Raw genomic sequence first — 25,690 nt, forward strand, 5'->3', positions numbered from 1 at the left:
CGGCCTTGACTTAGTCTTGGGGAATGCTTGGCTGAAGAGCCTTGGCAGGGTCGTCCATGACTATCACAACATGACCATGGAGTTTAAACTTGGCTCCAAGAAGCGACTGTGGACAGCCATTGCCAGTAAGGAGATCAAGTTATGCGAAGCCATTATGTTTGAAAAGCTTTGCAAAGGCGGGGCACATTGCTTCGCCATCGTGGTGGCCAAAAAGGATGTAGTGAGACAAGTCGAGAACAAGGGTCAGAAGGGCACCCATGATGATTTAGAGCTACTGCCTGAGGAAGTCAAGCCTGTTTTAGCAGCTCACAGGAGGGTACTCGAGGTGCTCACTGCACTTCCACCTCCTAGAGAGTTTGATCACAGAATTCGACTAGTGGATGAAACCAAGCTGATCAACGTGCCACCCTATAGATACGCCCACTTTCAGAAGGGAGAGATTGAACGGCAGGTGGATGAGATGCTGAAGAGTGGCCTAATCCGCCCTAGTACCAGTTCCTTTTCTTCACCGGTGTTGTTGGTGAGGAAGAAGGATGGCACATGGAGGTTCTGTACGGACTATAGGGCCTTGAATGAAGCCACGGTCAAGAACAGATTTCCAATCCGCACTATCGATGAGATGTTAGATGAGCTACATGGGGCTACAGTGTTCTCAAAGTTAGATCTAAGGGCCGACTACCATCAGATTCGAATGAATGAGGAAGACATCTATAAGATAGCCTTTAGGACTCACTCAGGCCATTATGAATACCTAGTGATGCCTTTCGGTTTGTGCAATGCTCCATCAACGTTTTAGGCTGCAATGAATAGCATCTTCAAGCTACTACTTCGAAAGTTTGTGTTTGTCTTCTTCGATGATATTTTAGTCTATTCTAAGACCATCGAAGAGCATAAGCAACACTTGGAGAAGGTGCTAACAATTTTGGAGGAGCATCATTTATTTATCAAAGCCACCAAGTGTGCCTTCATGGAGAAGGAGTTGGAGTACTTAGGCCACTTTATCTCAGGAGATGGTGTCAAAGTTGATCACAGAAAGATAGAGGCCATGGTGGATTGGCCTCTACCCAAGGACATCTCAGCCTTGAGAGGATTTCTGGGGCTCATGGGTTATTACAGGAGGTTTGTCAAAGGCTATGGGCTCATAGCCAAGCCACTCACAGCAATGCTCAAGAAGGACAGTTTCAAGTGGACAACCGAGGCTAGGGAAGCCTTTGAAGAACTGAAGCGAATCATGACCAAGACACCTGTGTTGGCACTTCTCAATTTTGAGAGACCGTTTGAAGTTTATACAGATGCAAGCGGCGAAGGCATCGGGGTTGTGTTGGTCCAAGACTGAAGGCCTTTGGCCTTCATTTCCAAGGCACTCGGGCCTATGAAGAAAGCATGGAGTACCTATGCCCGAGAGTTATTGGCAGTGGTGCATGCTATCAAGGTGTGGCGCCCATACCTCTTGGGGTGCAAGTTTACCATCATCACAGACCAGCAGGCCTTAAGGCATCTATTGCAGCAGAAAATTGTCACCCCGGAACAACAGAAGTTCCTTGTCAAGTTGCTAGGCTTTGAATATGACATAGTCTATCAACCGGGCAAGGAAAATAAGGTGGCTGATGCCTTAAGCCGCAGGGAAGGCAGCCAACTACTTGAGGTAGTGGGAGATGACGAGGAGTCATCAAACTTGGCACTAAGCGGGGCAGAATGGCGAGTATGGGACAAGATCAGAGAGGCTACCAGATTGGATGCAAGGGCACTTGAGATCATTGAGCTCTTGGATGCCCAAGGGCAAGGGGTTGTAAACTACAAAGTGAGAGATGATCTGATCTTCTACAAGAGCTATGTTTATGTGCTGAACGTTCCTAATCTCAGGAAGGAGATCCTAGATCATTTCCATAACACCAAGGAAGGTGGTCATTCTGGATGGTTGAGAACATACATCCGATTGAAGCATTTCTTCCATTGGAAAGGAATCAAGGGTGATATCAAGAGACTTGTGGCCAGCTGTGACATCTGTCAAAAGGCCAAGTATGACACTAGGCCAGAAGCGGGACTTCTCCAACTATTGCCAATTCCAAACAGAATTTGGGAGGACTTGGCTATGGATTTCATAGAGGGACTACCCATTAGTGCAGGGCATGAAGTGATTCTGGTGGTAGTAGACCGGCTAAGCAAGTATGCCCACTTTATCCCTCTATATCACCCTTATACAGCCAAGTCAGTGGCTAAAGCCTTTGTCAACAACATTACTAAGCTGCATGGGTTTCCAAGGACCATAGTATCAGATCGGGACAGGGTCTTTATGAGTTTATTTTAGAGGCAGCTATTTGAATTACAAGGCATCAAGCTTAAGACGAGTTCCTCCTATCACTCACAAACGGATGGCCAATCTGAGGTGGTCAATAGGGCTTTGGAATAATATTTGAGGTGCTTCTGTCATGAAGAGCAAAGGAGATGGGCAGATTACCTTCCATGGGTAGAATTTTACTATAACACCTTATCACTCTTCTATTGAGAAAAACCCTTTTGAAGTCGTATATGGCAGACCACCACAACTCTTGGTCAGCTATGAAAAGGGCTTAGCCAATAATAATGAAGTAGAGCAGGAGCTGATTGATAGGGACGAGGGACTGGCCAAAGTTAAAAGAGAGCTCAAGAAGGCCCAAACTCGAATGAAGAAGTATCATGATCAGGGACGACGTGCTGTGTCCTTCAAAGTAGGCGACTATGTCTACTTGAAGCTTAGGCAATTCAGGCAGAAGACCATGAGGAAAACTGCTAGTGCAAAGCTGAACCAGAAGTTCTATGGGCCTTATAGAGTGTTGGAGAAACTGGGCAGTGTTGCATACAAGCTTCAGCTTCCACCAACTTTACAATTGGACCCGGTATTCCATGTTTCCTTACTCAAGAAGAAGGTTGGAGATCTGAGTCTCATTGGGGAGGAGTTACCCACAGTGGATCAAGAGGGAAGGATCCTTATGAAGCCAAAGGAAGTGCTCGGATATAGGCTACATCGAAGGGGCCGAGGGAGACCAAGGGTGTGGCAAGCCTTGATCCTGTGGGAAGGATTATCAAGGGACGAGATAACTTGGGAGGACTATGATGGGCTGGAGAAGAAGTATCCCCAATTGATCCTTGAGGGCAAGGATATGCTAAAAGGGAGGAGGAATGTCAAAACCCCAAGGCAGGAGGCCACGGGCCATGCCTTGACCAGCACCTGCCCATGCCAAGACGGCACGCCAGCAGCACTGTTGGCGTCGCTTGAGTGCCCACAGACTGAGCCCTTGATGAATGCTAGACCACGGTCACCCTCCATCAGGCAGCGAACAGTTGGCGCGCACATGCAAGCGAGGTTGTCACACCATACTCAGTGCACGGCTAGACTGCACGCACGCCTAGTGCGCTGCCAGTGGGCACGCATGGGCTATGCGCACACACCGCGTGCATGCATGGGTCGTGCATAGGCACAAGGCCCATGCATGGCCTAGGCACCTGTGCAGCGCACGCTTGCACACCCACCTTAGAATTGATGGTGCGGCTGCCCAGCAGGCCCACGGATGCTGGCATGCCGCTCAACGCCCTGGTCTTGACCAGGGCCTTGCTGCTCAACGCCTTGGTCTTGACCAGGGCCATGCTGATCAACACCCTGGCTTTGGCCAGGGTCTTGCTGACCAACGCCCAGGCACCATAGCCTGGGCCATGCAGACCAACGCCCAGGCCCCACTAGCCTGGGCCATGCAACAGCCTGCCATGTTTAAGCAAACCACGGTCCAACCCAACGACTCACCAATGGCGCCCAGCCCACACAACCTGGGCCACACATGCAAGGACCAGGGACCAGCCAAGGCTAGCCCGGCAGGCCAACCTGAAGACCCACACGTGCAAGCATGAAGCCTATGCTGTGAGTCATCCTGGCCACCCATAGGCCACTGACAGCATGAGGCCTTAACCAGGAGGCGTGGGCCCATAACCATTTTCCCTTTGTAATCGTTTTAATTGCTTTCTAGTATATGTGAAGCAATAGGCTATCACTTAGTTTTATCTTTGAACATTTTGGAGGAATTTGGCTTGTAAGCTCCCATAGACACATTGGTGCTTTGTCACTTAGGCTCCATTGGGTGCAATCCGTGAATCTTAAAGGAGAAGGCTCACCTTGTGCAATTCGTGAATCAGGGTAACCTGTTGATTTCATTGTTTTCCTTTGATTAATGCATTGTTGAAGTATTTCAGCATTTTGAATTGTGTCTATTGCATCACATTCGCATTTGCTTGCTGATTATTTTGAACCGTTCGAGTGGGGCATCGCTTAAGGCAGCCACGAGTTGCCATTGAAGGGCATCTGGTCTGCACCAGGCCACCCTGGTCGAATCTGGAGTAAGGTCAGGGACAAGCTGACAGTTACCACCCACCAGCCAAGCCACACGCCCAGCCTTTGCCACCTGTCTAGCCACAACCGCTCCCCTACTTTGTAGGGAGTAACCAACCATCCCTTAAACTGCTCGGCCATCACCCACTCAGCCAACCTACTTAAACCACCCTTAGTCACGTGTGCTTCATCAACAGAAGACACCTCTGTGAGACTTGGTCAGCCCCCCAAGCGAGTGACACCTGTGTTTGACTTGGTCAGCCACCATCAGGAGACACCTGGTGCCTGACTTGGTCAGCCCACCAGCAGGAGCCACGTGTGCCTGACTTGGTCAGCCAGCCACTTAACCACCTGATCCCACTCACAACCGTTTTTGACGATTCAGCTACTGCACATGCATGCATGCACGCCCAGTCACTAGAATCTCGCCCACCATCGGCCACTGATCAACCATACTAACTCAGCCAACACCACCCATAACCATCACGGTCAAGCAAGTGGCAGCCCACATCGGTCATTGAAGAGCAAGAAGGGGCGCGACAGCTTGGTGTCTAGGATCTCGATCGAGGACCCTATCACAGATCCTGTTTTGCTGATTACTGGGTCATCCTGATGTCAAATTAGTAGGACTATTAATCAATCCTTCTAGTTATTTGTTCGTCCAGGAGTAAAAATGATGTGTAGGTAGTTTACCCACTTCAGTTTTCAAGATTCACAGTAAGTTAAATAACTGAGGAAGAGGAAGAGGAAGAGGAAGAGAAAGAAGAGAGATTATAAAGTTCAATTCTTCCCTTTATGATGCATGAATGCTTTTTAATGAGTTTCAACATTTCATCCAGATTTTAATGTCCCAATCACCAGAAATAATATTCACACTAAGCATGTAAGATTTGTTCAATTTTTTTTTGTTAGCTCCATTTTTTGACTTATTTTCATTCTTTCTTTTTATTTGTAACAATTGTTTTTGGCGTGTTTGTCGTGGTATCCCCATCCTCCTTTTGTATCCTATAGTGCTGTTTGTTTAAAAGAAATGCAAACCTTGTAAAGTAACTAATCACTACAGTGGAATTGCAAATACGTAGGCACATAATCTCTGATGCAACTCATCTTTGATTGTTATGCATACAGTCATTTTGGAATTGAAGGTCAAGACTCAAGACTCAAGAGGAGGAGAACTTGCAAACAGTTTTACTTGGGTTCCTTTGCAATTAGGGTTTCACGAAGAGCCCTGTATTTGTTAATCAGTTTGTCACGGGGAGGCCAGGTTTCTCTGATTTTTGGAGCATCCATGAAATTCTTCATCCATGTCAGTAACAATGGAAACTTCTCATGATCTATCAATGTCACACCTGCTACCTCCTCAAATACACTAACCAGATTAGCAAGCCAACCAAATGTTAGATCTGCAAATCCTACTGTCTCTCCACCCAGGAATTTCTTTCCCCTTAGCTCTACTTCTAAATATTTCAAGTTTTCATGGGCTGCAATCAGTGCTTCCTCTTGGTCCTTCCCTTGCTTGATAAAGGCTTCCCATATCAATGGCAGAATCTACAATGAAAGACAATACAGGCATGCATGAGGCAAACATTGAGGTTGAATTCAGGTGGAAGACATATTTTTCACCCTCCAATCACAGGTATCACGAGCTATCATGATAAACATTGAGTGAGTATTTTACCTTGTCATCTCCAAATTTTGCCCAAAAGCGCGCCATGGCCCGTTGATAAGGATCTCCAGGCAGCAAGGAGGGAGTCTTGGACGTCCATGTCTCCTCGATGTATTCAAGAATAACAAAGGACTCTGAGATGGGTTTTCCCTTATGCAGCAGCACTGGAACCTTCTTGTAGACAGGATTATATTGGAGAAGCATGGAGCTCTTGTTGGATAGATCTTCATATATCATATCATATTCAATGCCCTTCACTTCTAATGCCCACACTATCCTTAAAGCAAATGTACTTGACCATGTTCTAAAGAGCTTCACTTCTGCCATCGTCTGTTGATTTTTCAACTTCTGCAGCCTGTGGCTGAGCTATAGCTTCTTATAAAGGATTTTTCTTTTGGGATTTGGTTAATATTCCTATACTTTGCTCTATTTGTCTATACATCCCTATATTTTAGTCTATTTAAATATGAACCATTAGCTAGGCAATTTGAAAGCCCTCCCCTGACCAGTTTTGTAAATATTCATTCTCTGAGTTATGCTGTAATTAGACCAGGGATGGTAGATTTGGGAATTTTTGATGATTCCATTTGTGAAAATACATGCAAAACATACGTCATGAAAATGATTATATCTATATATTTGAACACCATAAGCTTATACCCATCATCACAAAAGGGAGAACGCTAAATTTGGTGAAGTTGAGGGATAGTTTGGAAAACCAACTTAGAATTCGATATGAACCAAAAGCTTTTGCGTAAGCGATGATGTCATAACAAAGGACGTCTTGAGACGACTCTTCGGACTACTTACTTTTTGTGATGGCTTTTTATTGTGCGTTTTTATTCCAACAGAGATGAATGCTACGTGGACAAAAATTATAAATAAAAGGCACTCTCACTTTTGTAGTGTTCATTAGCCTACCAAAGTTGAAAAATTTGAGAAGAAAAATCAAAGTTGTCAACATAGTATAATTGTATCAAGCTTCTCAAATTAAAGAAGTAAACCATCAAGTGAAGTTTTACAGAAGAATTTCATAAAAATAAATTTATAAATTAATATAATTTTATGTGATTTATTATATTTATTTTATAATAAAAATAATTTTATAATCTAATGTATTATATTAAATTATATTAATTTGTAAATTTATTATTAAGAAATCTATTTATAACTAAAATATTTCAATTTAATTTGAATGATTCACAATACTTTAAAACCTTCGAAACACTCATTTTTTATGTGATAAATAAGCCAATGCCTCAATGCAAAAGAAATAGGAAAGCAAATTGGATGTGTTAATGTAAAAATTATTGAAGAGACGCAGGATTGACCAAAGCTTACATAGAGATCTTGCTAGACAGCCGGTGGAATGCGCAATCAAGCAAGAGGTGGAACTTGACTATTGCTAGATAAACGTAAGACTCCCAATCAAGAGAAATGTCTCACTTGACACGTGTGAGCAGTCCAGGTTTCTCGCTAGACGCGCATGCATGAGGCATTTCTATCAAGTGATTTTTGATTGCTTACGTTATATCTTAATGGTCACAAAGTCCACCATACATTAATCTCCAAATTAATTGAAATCTTGAAACACCACACTTTGAAATATGTAGTTTACAATGCAAAGGCAGGCTGAGTGCTTTATGAGATGGTTCATAAAATGAGGATAAGGATCTATCCATTTCGAAGTGAAATGGGTGGTGTATAGAGCTTTGGATCAGTGTTTTAAATTTCGTACCGTACCAGTCACTGATCCGGTACAGAAATTGTACCTGTTTCGTACTGGTCTAGATACCGATTGATATTTCAGACTAGACTATTTATAATTTATATATATGTATTTATTCATATATAGATTATTATTTTGGAATATAATTAATATATATAATTTATTTATATATCGACTATTCCAAAACGGTATCGGTACTGAAATATTTCTTTCCAATATCTTGACCAATATGATATTTGGTACGGTACTCAAAACATTGATTTGGATAGATAACTTGATCAAAATTGGTTAGGTCCATAATAGCCTTATTAAATAGTAGTATAGACTACATTTTATGCTTTTGAACTATTAACTATAATGTGACGTGAAGCTAAATTTGTGTCTTTGTTCCAACTACCATGTAAGCCCTATCCAGAGGATAAACTGGTTCACTTAAAAAGAGAATCTTTATAAAAAGTTACAACATGGACTTTAATCTCCTAATATGCTTCAATATATGCTCTTAATTTACTAAAATCAACCCAAAATAACACACTTAGTGGTGTAACGTCAAGAAGACAAAGTATCACGTAAGTTTTTTTTAACGATTGACACGAGGAATAAAAATGTCATGTAAGCCAATCAAAGATTGACACATTCCCGTCAATTAGAAGGACTTAATTTATAATGAGTTTTGCTACATACAAGCAAAGTCGCGTATTAATCTGCGTATTAATATTGATTACTTCATATTTAAATTTTAAATTAGCATTGTTTTTTATTAATTTACTTTTTATCTAATCACAATAGATTGATACACATATTAGTATACAGTTGTGTTTGTAATTATATTTTTTCATTTATAATAAGCTTTACTATTCATAAGATTACATATTATACATTACATTTTTTTAATTTTTTTTTTAAAATTTATTCTTTTTAAACTAATCGAGTTCGTCTACTTATTATCTATTTATGTAGTAAATATTTAGTAAAATTTAAAAAAAAAAATGGTTAGTGATGTGTTTAGCTTATATTTAAAAATTTTCTTTTATCTTCTCCACTAAGGGAGAGAGAGATGACGAAATGGTAAAAAAAAAAAAAAAGAAAAAAAAAAGAAAGGTGTAAATACACCGACCCATTGGCAGGAAGAAAGCTATATTACACGTACCAATGATTAGCATACAAAACGAATGGAATCCCAGCATTAGAGCAAGAAGGTAGATTCTCGAAGCCAACCGAAAAGCAAATGGGTTTGACTAGCTGGTACTGCATAACTTGAAAAATCTATCTCTCTTTCGATTTCTATCTTCTTCCAGTCCCTCTCTTCCTTTCTATTTCCTCTTTCGTTATGTTGTATTGTTAATTTGTCTTCTGCTGAATTCCATCGTACAATCCCCTATCGCAAGCATCTTTAAGGAATTTAACTTTGCCCGTTTGAACCCCCACCAAAACCTTTGTTCGTTTCAAGTGATTTTCCGAATCTCTTAATAAAAAAGTGCAGCATAGTGCTTCTATGTCATTGTTTTGTAACGTATCGTAATTGTCCATGTAATTATGCCTGTGTGCTGCTTCAGCTGCTGTTCTAGATCGCTTAAGACCATAAATCTGAGTCTTTGTTTGAAATTCAGAACCTGAGTGTCCATCAGTTTTAAATTTCCACTACTGGGTTTGATCAGTGCTGGTTAAAGTTGTTTTCTTTAGATGAAATTCATTTCGGCGCACGTTACAAATTCCCACAAATGGCTTCAAATGTTCGGTGTTGTATTTGGTGGTACATGCACTTTGGGTTTCATATATCTGTATCTTTGCTTTATACCTTAAATCCTCCGTGCAGTGTTTAGTGTGCTGTTATTATCAGCTCATCTTTCATTTCGAAAAGAAGTATTTTGCCCTCGGCATCATCTATTTCTATCACTTCCACCTGTACCAGGCCTAGGTTTTTCTGTCATAGCAAAGAAAGAGAGATGAAGGCTCAAGTTTTTCATTGCTCAATTGTCCTCAACTATAGGATCCATCTATCACTCTCCATGCTGGTTCATATATTTTGTTTCTTCAACTTTTAATACAATATATGTTTCGTAAATTTAGGTGCGTTCACCTTGATCCTGGATACTTCTCACTCAAATTTTCAAATACTGTTGTTTTCTCCATGTTAGTTTAACATTTCAAGGACCTGATAGTTAGACTTAATGTATGCATGATGTATTCAAACGTTATGTACTTTTGGAGTCATGTTCCTTAATATCTGTTAACGTGCTTGCTATATAGGTGTCTATGTCAATCGCCTGTGGCCTTCCCATCCTTGAGGGCGTATACTGTCTGGCCTGTGCTCGCTGGGTGTGGCAGAAATGCCTATATACCGCTGGCCATGAAAGTGAAAACTGGGGCGTAGCTACAGTTGAAGAATTTGAGCCTGTGCCTCACCTTTGTCGCTTAATCTTAGCTGGCTATGAAGATGATATTCTTAGCCCACTTTGGGCTCCTCCTGGAGGTTATGGAATTAATCCCGAGTGGGTAGTCGTACGTAAAGATTATAAAGAAACTGTAGGCCATGTTACTCCTTATATGATTTACCTTGATCATGATAAGGCCGATATAGTTCTAGCCGTTAGGGGACTCAATTTAGCAAAGGAAAGTGATTATGAAGTTTTACTTGATAACAAATTGGGGCAGACAAAATTTGGTGGTGGGTTTGTCCACAATGGGCTGCTAAAGGCAGCAGGGTGGATTTTTGATGCAGAGTGTGAGGTTTTGACGGAATTGGTTGAGAGGAACCCAAATTATACCTTGACATTTACTGGTCATTCTCTAGGAGCAGGTGTGGTTGCACTGTTGACAATGGTGGTAGTTCAGAATCATGGAAAATTAGGGAACATTGAGAGAAAGAGGATCAGATGCTATGCTTTAGCTCCTCCTCGGTGTATGTCACTAAATTTGGCTGTCAGATATGCTGATATTATCAATTCTGTTGTACTCCAGGTATCATCATCACATTTCGTTGTTCCATTTTAGATCTTTGTGCTTTGTCATCCATAGTTTAGTTCATATATACTTGGTTATGTTAGAATAGAAGTGTTATTTTCTCAGTGGATCAAGATAAGTTGCATGCATTGTCTTCATCTCATAGTTTAGTCAACATGTGTTTGGTAATATTTTTTATATTCTTATTCATAAGAATAATTTTGGAAATATGTGTTGTCAACTTCCTTATGGTATAAAGAAAAATTAGTTGTATTAAGCTACAGAAGCATCATGGAATAACACATTCAAAACTTCCTAATTTTATAACTAATTTTTTAGAGATGTGCATCATGTGATGGGGTGAAAAATTAGAAGAGCAGAACATCTTGAAAAGCACAAGTCATTAATTTGATGACTAAGTTAGTCTTCATAAAGGCAATAGATTTGCGAAGGCAAGATGGATGAGTTGATTAAGGGGTTTAAATGTCATTAACAGGTTACTTTCTTTTCCAGTAATATATTATGATTTATACCGATGTTCTTTCTGTCTATGGCTGACTGTTTGTGCTAATGTTTTTAATATGAGTTATCTTAATGACGCAGGATGATTTCTTACCTCGGAGCACCTCTGCCCTGGAAGATGTATTTAAGTCACTTATCTGGTAAAGAGTAGTATGTCATAGTTTACCTTTCTTTCATTGGGTAGTTCCTAGCATGCATGATCTAAGTTTTTTCGAAAGTAAGTTTCTTTCAACCTTTTATGATAATCATTGTTCACTTGCTACCTTTATTTTTTCTTCCCCTTCTTCGTTTTGCTGGGGTAACCATGACTTTAGTCAGTTGCTAATCTTATTCTCTTTTACAATTCAGAGTGCACTGTCCAGGTGAGAGTCTAAGCTGCATTTTTTTCATTTTGACAGTTTGCCATGTTTACTGTGCCTAATGTGCCTGAAGGATACATGCACACTGGAGGAGAAGATGCTTAAAGATCCAAGGCGGCTCTATGCACCCGGTCGTCTTTACCACATTGTTGAGCGGAAGCCCTTAAGGTAGAATAGGGTTAAGTATTGAGAATTATATGCCCAAACATTTCCTCAATTAAAAAGAGGCACTGACTTGATGTTTGCATGCCCTTTACTGAAGACCAGCAAACTCATAGTTGATCTAGTGAGTATATAGGAGTAGAAGTTTTTTTTTTCACTTAATGGTAGTAGGGGAAGAGATCAGTGACTGTTGATTAGGAGGCATATCTGGCTGCTTTGTTTATCTAGGTGTCTTGCCAATTTGGTACATGCAGGAAACTTTCTCCTGGAAGATTGCCACGGTTTGCAGGCACTCTTTGTGCATGCCCCCATCATACTATAACTATATGGGCATCATCTTTAGGGACAAGAAAATACACCACCCCCCCCCCCCCCCCCCCCCCCCCTTCTCTCTCTCCCGGGGCATCCCTCTCTTTCTCTCTCTCTAATTCTTGTGGAGTGGGTGGGGTAACCTAGTAAGCTGAGTGTGGACTTGGCTTCACTAAAGGTGACCTATGCCACTTGACAATCACTTTCATGAGCTTCTACTCCTCTGCTCTAGTCATCAAGGGTCTTTGAACCTGTATTAATCCAGATTGAGTTTAGGAAGTGATGAATGAGATCTCTCATTGCCCGGGAGAGAGAAGTTCTTGCCCTTTATAATGATTCCAAGGAGCAGCAACTGCCCTTTATTTGGGTTGTTACAAATATTATCAGAGCCACGTAAAAGAGATCCATAAATTATAATACTGGTGAGAATTTATTTAAAACCCTATAAACTGAACCTGACAAAATGCCCTTGACATCATCATAAATCAAAACCAAACAACTATGTTGAACACTTATTGTAGCTTGACTAAGTCATGGTCTCCAATGCTAGTTTTGGCTTGCCAACTCATCTTTACCATCAACACTTGGGACATTTAAAACTTAAAAAAAAAAAGGAAAATGAATTGTACAGTCCTAAGATGTGCAAGCCTCGCATTAACACCTGGAAGTTGGAACCCACATGAAAAAACTCAAATTTTCATGGTGGACTCACTTCTTTTTCAAAGGTACTGTGGGGCTTGCACACTTAAGACTGTATCTAACATTACTTTTTATGCCCAGTATATAAGGATTAGCAATCTGAAGGGTCCCAGTTAGGTTCCCGTGACCACAAGTGGAACCGCGTCTAGGATATGGACATCACTCAATAAACTAGGTGCACTTAGTTGAGCCATTCATGCTGGATCATACAATATAGCTGCCCCGCCCTTTAGCCTTGGTACCATTGCACATCATTCATAATGCCAGGAAAACATTCCAAAACCTTTACATGCATTCATATAGTCGCTTCCTTTTCCTTTGCTTTTCATCAAGTTTCATAAGGTATTTATTAATTTTTTTTACATATCACAAGGCGAAAGCATGCACATAAAATCATTTGTATTCAAACTCGTTATATTACATGTATATATGTATTTATATAGTTTTGGATGCATAAAGAGGGCTGAGTACATTACGTCATAATCCTTGATAACATTTTTGTGCAAATCATTGCATTGACAGTTCGAAGAAAAGAAGGTTATGATCATATCTACTTACTTTGTTTCCTTAGCTTGCACAGTAACAATTTTTCTTTAGCAACCTAGAGAAACACTCACAGTCACTCAAAATATTCATTGCATACACGTTTCCGATGTTTGAACTTTCTACGCATACCTTTACAATAGGACAAATCTGGATCTTTGCTTAATAATAATGTTTTCTTTGAAATACAAACTCTTTTCATGGATGATCACCCAATCTCACTGATGATTGACTTACCATACATACAATATGATATGTTTTCATGCCCTTTAGTGTGCCAACCAAAGTTTTGAATACCGTACCGAATGCCATACTGGTCAAGGCACTGGAACGAAATATTTCGGTACCGGTACCGTTTCAGGATAGTCGATATATGAATAAATTATATATATAAATATATATAAATATATATAAATTATATTTGAAAATAATAGTCTATATATGAATAAATTATATATAAATACATATATATAAAAATTATAAATAGTTTGGTCTGAATTGGAGGTAAAAAATGAGCTTGCAGTTTGAAGAAATGAAAAAAAGAAAAAAGAAAAAGTAATGGCCGGCGGTACGGCCGGTATTTAGGACGGTACGAAACAGGTATAATACCTGTACCGGACCAGTGGCCAGTACGACATATACCGGCTGGACTGGCTGGTACTGGTACGGTATTTAAAACAATGGTGCTAACCTCTAAACCTTTCCCGGCTTTCATCCTTTCTATGGTCATTAAACCATCCATTAGGCTAAGCAGGTTTTTATTCTAACCCTAAGGACTTGCTGTACCTATTCCTTTAACTCAGCTCCTGAACAAAATGGTAGGGGCACTTCATCTAGAAATTCCAGCATAGATTTTGAAGCTTGTGTGGTTTGTCTTCACAACGAAATCAAAGATGGCAGCCTGCTGCAGGCCTCATGTGCATTCCAAGGCTTTAAGATTCGGTGTGTTCTCTGCTCCAAAAGTGTACTCTGAGACCTCATCCAACACTGCTTGGTATGTGTATGCATGCTGTCAACCAGCTGTATGACGGGTGCTTGATTTACCACACTTCTTAGATTGGTCCTGCACATTCACCACTTGAGTCATTGAAAAGATGACTCTCACATGGGTTTAAAAGCCATGATCTTAAAAGACTTCATGTGGTTTCCTTGGAAAGCCCTACAACAGCCTTTATGAGTGGTAACTTGGCTGCAGAATTTCTGTAGGGGCCAAGACACACTCTTTTATGACTAACAAGTGAAATTGAACCTCCTGTACATTGTTGCATTATAATTAAATCAATTAATATATGAATATTCTCTTTAAACAGATTTTCAAACAAAAACATTCTAGGAACCAGATTTATTAACCATGGGTAGCATGTATAGAACTTCAAACCAAAATAAATAACTAAAATTCATGCTTCTGATAACAATCTATTGTAGGATTATATTTGTGGACCTTGAAAATTAGCATATTGCGGAATGGCTTGTCAAGGACGTTATGGATTTAAGAGGGGGAGATTGTAATATCCCGGATTGAGTGTAAGAGGTGGGGAATGAAATCCCACATTACTTAAAAGGGAGAAGTTCTTTCCCCTTTTTTAGTATAGACTTATATGTGGCCTGAGAACTTTTCTTGGATTGTTGCAAAACCAATGCCGTGCTCTGATGCTGGAATTATTATGGATTCATGGCTGTAAACGCAGAGCTCAAATAGAGCCTCTGAGGACCAACTAGTCATGAAGTAAAGTTATGGGCCATCTACACTCATTCCCTATGAGTCGAGAGATAATGAGTCTATTGAAATAAGCAACAATGTCGGAATCACCAAAAAGGAAAAAATGTTGAGAAATGATTGCATGGGAAAGGATATTTGTAATCTAATAAATGCTTCTTGTACTAATTTGGAGATTGTGGTATCTTAAACCTGTTTTAAGAGCATTTATGAAATGATGTCAGATCAATGCACATAAGATCAATAAATTTCTTTAGTTAAATGCTGTCTATCTCATGTCCACACTTTTTAGGTGGGATTAGTTGAACTATAGCACTAGCTTGGCTTCATTTACATTTTCTTTTCCCTGCTGCAGGTTAGGAAGATTTCCACCAGTTGTGAGGACAGCAGTACCTGTGGATGGGAGGTTTGAGCACATGGTTCTTTCTTGCAATGCAGCTTCCGACCATGCTATCATTTGGATAGAGAGGGAATCACAAAGGGCTTTTAACGTAAGTTACCAGGCAATAGGATTTAGCCCTGGAGACAACTTTAATACCACAGTTTTCAGCACCCAGCCCCACTGGCGTTTCTATTTGACTGTATGATGGAAACTTCTTGAGTCATTTGGCCAAAATGAAAGACCTATATTTATAACAAAGAGTCTCCAAAGTATCTGATTCTTTCACTTTGTGTTTAATTAGCCGCTCTTGTTCACATTATGTGACAATCGACACCACCACACCCTTTTCCCCTCCTTGGTTTGGATGATAACTATGCTTAAGGAATTAGGTCCTATATCCATACCTTAGACATGAAAGGTTAGCCATTAGATAGGATGCATGTGGACAACTACCTGCAAGAAATTTATTCTATTTTCCTTTTCAATATTATCTCTAATGCTTTCCTTTTGTTATCATTTGATAAATCTATTGGGCTTTTGCTGGCTTTTTATTTCTGTTTACTTTGCAAATCGTCAGTTATAAAAAAAAATAATTTTCAAATCACTTTCACAAGCTTGTGTACACCTTGTCCAAAATATCAAGATAGATTATGCTGCTCGCTAAATTTGATATGAATCTATATATTCCAGCTAGTTCAAATTAAAATAATCGAATCCCTTTCCAGTATTTCAAAATTCTCCTTATTATCTAAAATTAAACTCTCTAATAACTGTTAATCCCATCTCTTCACAGTTGAGAGAATTTCTAAATACCACTTGTGGTTTGCTGTGGTTTTGAAACATTATTTCTGTTGAATTCAGTTAATGCTAGAGAAAGATAAGATTATGGAGATTCCACCAAAGCAGAGGATGGAGCGTCAGGAGTCTCTTGCACGAGAACATAGCCAGGAATACATGGCAGCACTTCGGAGGGCCATTGTATTGGACATCCCTCACGCATACTCCCTTTCTGCATATGGAACATTTCAGGAAACGGAAGGTGAGAACTCCAGCAGATCAAGCGAGGGAATCTCATCATTCTCCTCCAAGAAAAGGCAGGAAAGTTGGGACGGATTTGTTGAGCGTCTGTTTGACGTGAATGAGTCTGGTGACATGGTGTTCAAGAAGTAATAGATGATCGAAGGAATTTCACATTGTAGCATAGACAACAAAATTAAGTCATTCTTTGATTCATATCAAGCACCCTTTGTTGGGGTGCATGATTATTTCCGAGTTCAATGGGAGGATATCTGAGAAGGGCATGAAAGGCTGCGCGTGAATGTAATGTCCAGTTCTGAACAAAATGTAAAATGAGAATTTCAATCTTTAATGTCAATTAGGCCACGATTCTTTTAGTTCCCTTTCTGATATGACCTTGACTGTCAAAAGTTTGGCAGTCAGCAAGGGAACATATAAAAGGGAAGGAGTCTATCTTCCGCGATGTTCCAACAATTTAACATGCACAAACTACAGTGTATAAATGGGAAGGTAATAATTTAGAAAAAGAAAACAAGGAGAGAGCTTAATGGACACCATGCTAATTTTTATAATGATTGGGTTCCTTTTGTCTTCCCTTCCATGCGAGAAGCGCCAGGATTAATCTTTAATCTATTTCAGAGTCAATTTGTTTGTTTTATTTTTCTTGTTTGTTAGTTCTTGTTATTGGTTGTGGTGGTTCTGGTCATTTCGATGGGGTCCTGCTGGAAGCTTCTCATTGAAAAGATATTTGAGTTGAAACATGAAAATGATTAGTGTGGAGAATCATGGAGAGAAGTCATAGGGTTGTTAAATTTATTTCCATTGATGTTGTAGTGATGGATTGGTTGGCATTGGCAGTGGGGGCTTGTGGTGCATTAATTGGATCTTCTGAGTTCTTTAGAATTCGCAGAAAAGGAAATAAGGTTTTGGTGGTGCAGATGTGCCATAATAGATCTAGTCGGTTTTTGACGTTGTCAGAGTTTGGGAATGAAAAGCGATGCGGTTTGATTGCGATGCTAGAAGAGTTGAAGGGTGAGGGATGGAGGAAGTTTAGAGAAGATTTGATAGAGGCAATTTCGTGTTCCCTGTTTTGGTCGAGAAGAATGGAGCTCAAGAGAAGGTATCTTCTTCTTCTCAGGTGGAAGTGGGACAGAAGGGCTCTTTTGTGGGGGTATTAATGAAGCTGCCACTGAGAATGGAGGTTAGTAGGGAGGTGTGTGAGGGGCTAGTGGGAAGTTGGTGCAACCATAGTTGAAGTTAAAGCAAGATGCGGTTCGTATTACTAAGGGGATGTTCAATTCTCCAAGAAGGAGTTATCAGGGAAAGGGGAGGAATTGTTGTTTAAGGCCATGTAGAAAGTGTTATTGGATATGAAGAATAAATTTGAGATTATATTGAAGTGGGTTGAGTTGGGCGTGGGCATGGGCATGGGCCTCTCAGGCTCAGAGATTTTCATAATGTCTGTGGATAAGCTGAACAGTGCGAAGGGGAGTGGGTTAGGCTTTGGCATGGGTTGTAAGGGAGTTGAAGATTTGAAGGGCAAAAAAAAGTGGTTGGGCTGGGTTTGGATGAAAGCCTGAAAAATGTGTGGAGGCTAAAGGGTCGTACCGATATTTCGGTATAGGAAATATTGGCCATAACTTCTTTCTCCTCCTTACCAAAGCCAATTCTTGAGTTGATGGTTCTAGATCTAGTGCAAAAATGTTCTTTGGTCACCAGTGACCTTTTTGGTGGTTCGGTGGACTTGGTTCCGTCAACTCTATTAGAAGATGGCAAGATCGTTGAAAGATACGACGACTGTGAAGTGTCAAATGAAGGGATCATTAATCCGTTAATCTCTTTGGACCCTTTGGTTAATGGTGTTCATCTGATGGAACCAATACTAAGTTTGTTGATGTAGATTTTTTCAGTTGAGGGGATTTGGCAATAAGAGTTTGTTGAAGAGGTTAACGGAGATTCTGGAGTTTCTTTTGAGGAGCTTTCTAGTGGTTTGCAAGTGGTTAGTTCCTCTGAAGATGTGTTGATGGAAACTAATTTACAAATGACGTTAATTGAGGGAAATTATGCTGAGGAAGAGATGGGCAGTTTGACTCATTTACGTACTCTTCCACCTTAGTCTGCAACCAGATTAGCTTCGGATTGGGTTTTAAAAAAAGTGGAGGAATTACAGGCTTGCGTGGGGATATCTTGTGAAGGGTATGAAAAGTAATTTATAACTCTTCTTGTTGCAATTGAAGCTGGGCGGTCTACGACCTTAAAGTCAACTGCGAAGAAGGAAATGGAGTTAAAACAATTAAAATGCTCTATTAACTACGATAATAAGGAGGAAAGTGTGGGGAGGGACAGGTTGAAAGGGAGGGCATTTTATTCATCACATTAAGCCTAAGATCCTCTTTTGAAATGTAAGGGGGATCAATGATGTTAATAAGTGTCTTCACATCAAATCTCTCATTCGTATTTATAAAATTGATATAATATGTTTACAAGAAACAAAGCCAAGTTTTATTGATAGAAGTATTATTCGTAGGTTGTGGGGATGTTCTTTTGTGGGTTGGAATTATTCAACTTCTTTGGGAGCTTTAGGAGGTGTTTTGTTGATGTGGGACAAGAGAGTGGGGAAGTTAGTGGAGGTATTGGGAATTTTTCTGTGGCATATTATTTTAAAAATATTGAGGATGGATGGAAGTGGGCTTTTTCAGGAGTTTTATGGGCCAAATGTGGATAGTGATAGAAGTTTCTTGTTGGAGGAGTTGGTGAGTTTGTATCATTTGTGGAGTTTACCTTGGTGTATGTGTGGAGACTTCAACATAATTTGGTTTTCTAGTGAGAGGGTGGGAGTATCTACTTTGTCTTTGGCTATGGAGAACTTTTTCGGAGCTAATTTTTGACCTAGATCTTTTGGACCTTCCCCTGGTTGGGGGAGTATTTACTTGGTCCAATAGTAGAGGGTGGTCAAGATTGGATAAATTTCTAGTCTCTCAATTTGGTGAGACTCATTACTCGGAGTTATGTCAAAAGTGATTGCCTCATGTTTGCTCTGATCATTTTTCCATCCTGCTAGATTGTGGTGGTATACCTTGGGGTAGGCATTATTTTAAGTTTGAAAACTTGTGGCTTGAAGCTAATAGATTTGTTTACAAGGTGAGGAGTCAGTGGTCTTCTTATTAGTTCATGAGAACTCTTAGTTTTACACTGCTAGATAAACTTAACGCTTTGAATGTTGATTTAAAGAAGTGAAATAATAAAGTTTTTGGGAATATAGATGTGCAGAAAAATTCTCTTTGGGAGGAGTTGCGTGATTTGGAGGATGGGGAGGAGAATGAGGTTATGAATGAGGAGTCTTTGTCAAGTAAGAACGAAGTGGTGTCCGAGCTTGAGAAATAATTATTGATGGAAAAAATATCTTAGAGGCAAAAATCGATGGTACTTTGGTTAAAAGAGGGGGACAAGTGCACCAAATTTTTTTTTTCATAAAAAAAAAGTGCTAACTCAAATTGAGTTACTCCTAAGGGTATAAATCGGTCCGGTATGGGGGGTGATTAACCAAAATTTTCGGTCCATCATTTTTCCTGGACCGAACATCCATAGCGACCGGATCAAACTGGTAGTTACCAGTCTAACCCAATTATTTTTTTTCAAATTTTTTTCTTTTTTTTTTCCTAATAAATTAATAAATTTTTTTTATTTAAATTACTAAATTAAAATTAAGTAAATTATTAATGTAGATTATGTAACTAACTCATTAAAAAAATATTTTATATGATCAATGATAATAAATTAGATGAAAATTACATCATTAACTTATATAATTACTATATAAAAATAATATATTAAATTATTAAAAATATTTTAAAAAAATATATAGGATTTGGCCCATTCAGTCTGGTCCGATCTAAAATTTATAGACCCTAGGACTGGACAAAATGGTATCGGTCCACAATTTATTGGATTGAGACTGATAAATTTAAAGTTCGTCTGGCCCGGTCCGTACCGAATGGTTTTGTCCGGTCGGTTTTTCCTGTTTGGACTGACCGGCTTACACCCCTAATTACTCCATTATGAAAATAATGTGCTTTCATCCCCTAATGAGATATAGGATCACATTGCACAGTTTTATGAATCTTTATTAACTGAGACAGCAGATTGGAGACCTAAGCTTGATGCCTTGAATTTTGCCTCTGCATTCATGCAGCAAGTTGGTTAGAGAGATTGTTTGAGGATATTGAGATTTATTAGGTGGTATGTAGGATGAGCAAAGACAAAGCCCTTGGCCCGGATGGCTTTTGTATGGCTTTTTTTCAAGTGTGTTGGGACATTGTAAAAGAAGATGTAATGTGAGTTTTTCAATAACTTAATGCTTTTCACAAATTTGAAAACTCTCTTAATGCCACATTTATCGCCCTCATTCCTAAGATCTCTGTAACCTTTGAGTTGAAGGATTTCAGTCCCATCAGCCTGGTAAGTGGGATCTATAAGATAATCTCTAAGGTGTTAGCAAATCGCATAAGTATGGTGATGGATAAGATTATTTCTAAGCCCAAAAATGCTTTTGTTCGGGGTTGGAAAATACTTGATTCAGTATTAATTGCTAATGAATGCTTAGATAGTTGGCTGAGGGAGGGTGCCCTGGGATTTTTTTGCAAGCTTGATATAGAAAAGACATATAATCATGTGAGTTGGGATTTCCTTTTCTACATGCTCAAGAGATGTGGTTTTGGGGATAGGTGGTGTGAGTGGATTAGACACTGTGTATCGACTGCTCGGTTTTCAGTGTTCATCAATGGAAATCCTTGTGATTTTTTTTTTAGAGTTTTAGGGATTTGAGACAAGGGGATCTGTTATCTCCTTTTCTCTTTGTTATCTTTATGGTGGCGTTGAACCGCATGGTGAAGGCTGCTATAGGGGGATTTTCTTTATGATTTTTTGGTAGGAAATGCTAATAATGGAACTGTCTCAATTTCCCATTTACTCTTTTCAGATAACACTCTTATCTTTTGTGATGTTGATCGTGGGCAGATTCAAGCTTTAAGGGTTGTGTTATTATGTTTTGAAGCTGTCTCAAGCCTTAAGGTGAATTTAGAAAAGTTGGAGATGGTTTCAATGGGGGATGTGCGGAATATCAATTGCTTGGCAGAACTTTTAGGTTGTAAAGTTGCTTCTCTTCCTATGAAATATCTTAGTCTTCCATTGTGGGCATCTTTCAAGGCTATTAATATTTGGGACGGGGTTGTAGAGAAGATTGAGAAAAGATTGGCAAGCTGGAAGCGGCTATACTTATCAAAAGGGGGTAGATTCATTCTTATCAAAAGCACCATTTCCAACCTTTCGACTTATTTTCTTTCTTTATTCCCCATTACCTGTAGGTGTGGCAAAGAGGGTTGAGAAGTTATTTCAAGCTTTTCTATGGAGTGGAAAGGGAGAAGAGAATAAATTTCAGCTTATAAGCTAAAATAAAGTTTGCTATCTTATTGTTAATAGAGGTTTAGGGGTTGAGTAGTTTTAATAAAGTTTTATTGGGAGAATGGTTGTAGATGTATCAAATGGAAGGGGAATCGACGTGGTGGGAGGTTATTGATATGAAATATGGGGGTGATTAGGGGGTAGGTGTTTTAAGGAGATTAGGGGGACTTATGGTGTGTGTCTTTGGAAATTTATTAGAAAGGGGTGGGAGGATTTTATTAAACATGTTAAGTTTGATGTTGGAGATGGTTCAATGATTGCTATTTAGAATGTTTTCGGCCATTTTTCGAATGGTTGCTAATTAGTAGGCATCAGTTTCAAATTTGATGATTCGTTCTAATGGAGCTGTGTAGGGGTTGTTTGTTTTATTAGAGTTGTTCAGGATTGAGAACTTGATAAGGTTGTGGATTTTTTCAGTTTTTGTATTCTCTAGATATTGGAGGAAATGAGAGGGATAGAACGTTATGGAAGCATGCGGGGAGTAATTTCTTTTTCGATTTCGATCATATTATAAGGTGTTGACTATTCAGTATCGAATTTATTTTATGTAAAAGGGTATTTGGAGGGCTCATGTGCTGTCCAAAGTTGTTTTTTATTTTTTATTTTTATTTGGACAGCATCGCTTGTGAATATTTTGACGATTGATAATTTGAATTTTGAGGAAGCGTTGCTTGATTGTTATGGAGTGGTGCTTCATGTGTAAGAGATATGGTGAATCAGTGGATCATTTAATCCTACATTGTGAGGTGGCTAAGGCTTTATGGAATGGTGTGCTTTGTAGAGCTGGGCTGGTTTGAGTAATGCCTAAGAAAGCAGTGGATTTACTTGCATTTTGGAATAGGCTTCATAGTTGTCCTCAAGTGACAGCTGCGTGGAAGATGATTCATTTATGTATTATGTGGTGTATTTGGTTGAAATAAATAAGTAGTGTTTTAACAATAAGGAGATCATTGTAGAGGGAATTTGGAAATTATTTGTATTCTCCTTGCTTCAATGGTTTTCCGCTATTGTACTTGATGAAGGGTCGGCTCATGAGTTTTTGTTTTTGTTTTATGCTTCTAGAATGTCATTAGGTGTTTCTTCTATATACTTTCTGTGTATATGGATTTTTACTTGTTTCATTCGATGAATAAAAGTATCTTTCTTATAAAAGAAAATTAGAAAAGAAAATACAGTGTTATCTTTTTCTACCTACTACTGCCTCTCTTCTCTATATTGAAATTCGCTACTTATTATTTCAAGATGGGTTTATTTTGCTCTCTCTATGGCAACCCAAGAGAGAGTTTGTATTTTCCTTTTCCTATTTATTTGTGAATTATATTTTTCGGCTTTCACTGGGCCTTTTGGGCTAATCTTATTCACCGCCTTCCGAATAGTCCACTAGGAGATGCACGACTCCTCGTTTCAGGTAGTCTTGCTCATGTGACCTTACTGTATTTTGTCCTGATTAATAAAATACACATGGTGGATCATCTTGCTCGTTGGTCTAAATGCACCACCTATCCAATGCACAATGTTTATTTCTCATAGGAAAGGAATATTATATATTTCAATAAAGAAATATAAAAAAAAATGAGAAAGACATTGGTGTTATAAAATTAAAAGAGAAATAATATTGCAAGAGAAAAACTTTGAAGTGTTGTTATTCAAATACTCAAAGTTATTTCTAACACTAAAATATTAATTTGTACAAATGAACAACCCACATATATATAGAAGCATATATGCGGTGATGTTAAGTTGGTTTACAGAAGGAGGTCATTCAAAAGTCAGTTTACAACACTTCTCCTTGAATGACTACCCATAAAGAGTATGCCTCGTTAAAACCTTATCAAGGAAAAATCCAGTGGAAAAAAAAAAATCAATAGCCAAGAAAAAAAGGGTACAATATTCATATGTACCGCTAAGTGTTTTAGGATTGCCTCATTAAAATCTTGCAAAGGAAAACTCAATGGGACAAAATCTTAACGAAAGAAAAAGAGTACAATCAGTATAAGTTTTCAAGACATTTACTCATCTTGAAAAGTGCATGATGATAGGTCTTTAAATTTTCGCATCCAATGTTCTGCATAATTTTCTTAAATGTTGTAGTTAGTAATGCCTTAGTGAATGAATCTGCCAGATTATCACTTGACTGTATTTACTCGACATCAATTTTACATTTCTCCTTAAATTCAAGGGTATAAAACAATTTAGGTGAAATATGTTTAGTTCTGTTATCTCTGATATATCCTCCTTTGATTTGAGTAATACAAGTAGCATTATCTTCGTATAAAATTTTGGGCTATCATTGATCAGGGGAAAAACCATACTTTTCTTGAATATGTTGAATCACTGATCTTAGCTAAATACATTCTCGACTTGCCTCATAAATTGCAATGATCTTTGAGTAATTTGAAGAGGTGGCAGATAGTGTTTGCTTGACAGATTTCTATGATATAGCAGAATTTTCATAAGTAAACACGTATCCAGTTTGATATCTACCTTTATGTGTATCTGAAAGATAACCTGCATCTGCATATCCAACCAATTGTGGACTTAATTTATGTTGATAAAATAATCTCATATCAACCGTACGTTGGAGGCAACGAAGGACATTTTTAATACCATTAAAATGTTTTCGAGTTGGTGCGGAACTATATCTTGTAACTATATTAACTGAAAATGAAATATAAGGTCGAGTGCAATTTGCAAGATACATCAAGACTCCAATTGCACTGAGATAAGGTACTTCAGGACCAATAATTTTTTCATCATCTTTACAAAGACAAAATGGATATTTTTGCACATCAAGTGATCGAACAACCATTGGAATACTCAGGGGATGAGTTTTGTCCATATAAAAGTACTTCAAGACTTTCTTTATATAAGTTGACTGATGAATGTGAATTCCATTTTGCAAATACTTGAACTACAGGTCAAGACAAAATTTCATTTTGCCAAAATCTTTTATTTCAAATTCATTTTTTAAATATGTAACGGTTCTTATAATCTCTTTAAGAGTTCCAACAAGATTTAAATCATTGATATAAACTGCAATAATGACAAATCTAAATTCTGATTTCTTAATAAAAACATATGGACATATTGAATTATTCTCAAATCTTTCTTTCAATAGATACTCTCCAAAGCGATTATACCACATACGTCCGGATTATTTTAACCTATATAAAGATCTTTGAAATTTGATAGAGTACATATTTTTTGATGTACTTAGATTAGAAGTTTCAGACATTTATATCCTTCAGGGATTTTTATATATATGTCATGATTCAATAATCCATATAAATATGTAGTGACTACATCCAACAACTGCATATCCAATCTTTTTGTAACTACCAAGCTAATAAAAAAATCTAAATGTGATTGAATCCATAACAGGAGAGTATGTTTCATCATAATTAATCCCTGGTTTTTATAAGAAACCTTGTCAATAAGTCGTACTTTGTACTGTACAATTTCATTGTTCTCATTACGCTTTCGTAGAAATACCTATTCATATCCAACAGGTATTACACCATTTGGTATTTGTACAATAGGTCCAAAAATCTCTCTATTTGCCAGCGAGTTTAATTCAGTTTCAATAGTTGCTTTTTATTTTGGCTAATCACTTCTATGTCGACATACTTCGACAGTTCTTGACTCGCTTTTTTCATTACTTCTAGTAATATCAAGGACTATTTTATATGAAAATATGTTGTCAACAACAATTTTATTTCTATCCAAGACTTATCCAGTAGTCATGAAATATATCAAGGTTTCGTTATTTTCAAGTACCTATCCCTCTTCAAGGGAAGGCATTTCATGAAATATCTCTTCATGAGA

At 38.6% G+C, this 25,690-nt stretch overlaps 3 protein-coding genes across 6 annotated transcripts; 2 read left to right on the forward strand and 1 right to left on the reverse strand.

Annotated features, from left to right (window-relative positions):
• Positions 1–802: 802 nt before the first annotated feature.
• On the forward strand, positions 803–1,336 carry LOC122301637 (uncharacterized mitochondrial protein AtMg00860-like). Its single transcript, XM_043113036.1, has one exon. The coding sequence runs from the start codon at positions 803–805 to the stop codon at positions 1,334–1,336; it is 534 nt and encodes a 177-aa protein (XP_042968970.1).
• A 4,063-nt stretch (positions 1,337–5,399) lies between these two features.
• On the reverse strand, positions 5,400–6,389 carry LOC122298744 (probable glutathione S-transferase). The gene is made up of 2 exons (XM_043108606.1): positions 6,036–6,389; positions 5,400–5,905 (listed from the first exon to the last, which is right to left on the reverse strand). The coding sequence occupies exons 1-2, from the start codon at positions 6,348–6,350 to the stop codon at positions 5,546–5,548; spliced, it is 675 nt and encodes a 224-aa protein (XP_042964540.1). The 5' UTR covers positions 6,351–6,389; the 3' UTR covers positions 5,400–5,545.
• Positions 6,390–8,882: 2,493 nt separating this feature from the next.
• On the forward strand, positions 8,883–16,782 carry LOC122298751. Of its 4 annotated transcripts, none has more exons than XM_043108615.1 (7): positions 8,883–8,997; positions 10,003–10,713; positions 11,299–11,357; positions 11,616–11,744; positions 14,112–14,231; positions 15,362–15,497; positions 16,250–16,782. In XM_043108615.1, exons 2-7 carry the CDS (start codon positions 10,009–10,011, stop codon positions 16,556–16,558), a joined length of 1,458 nt encoding a protein of 485 aa, XP_042964549.1. In that variant the 5' UTR covers positions 8,883–8,997; positions 10,003–10,008; the 3' UTR covers positions 16,559–16,782. The 4 variants fall into 4 exon arrangements, with proteins under 4 accessions (XP_042964549.1, XP_042964555.1, XP_042964545.1 ...); XM_043108621.1 differs by having other exon boundaries at positions 8,934–8,951; XM_043108611.1 differs by lacking the exon at positions 8,883–8,997 and adding an exon at positions 9,004–9,822.
• The last annotated feature ends 8,908 nt before the right edge of the window (positions 16,783–25,690 follow it).

Source organism: Carya illinoinensis, chromosome 2 (assembly GCF_018687715.1).
Source record: "Carya illinoinensis cultivar Pawnee chromosome 2, C.illinoinensisPawnee_v1, whole genome shotgun sequence".
Classification (NCBI taxonomy): Eukaryota; Viridiplantae; Streptophyta; class Magnoliopsida; order Fagales; family Juglandaceae; genus Carya; species Carya illinoinensis.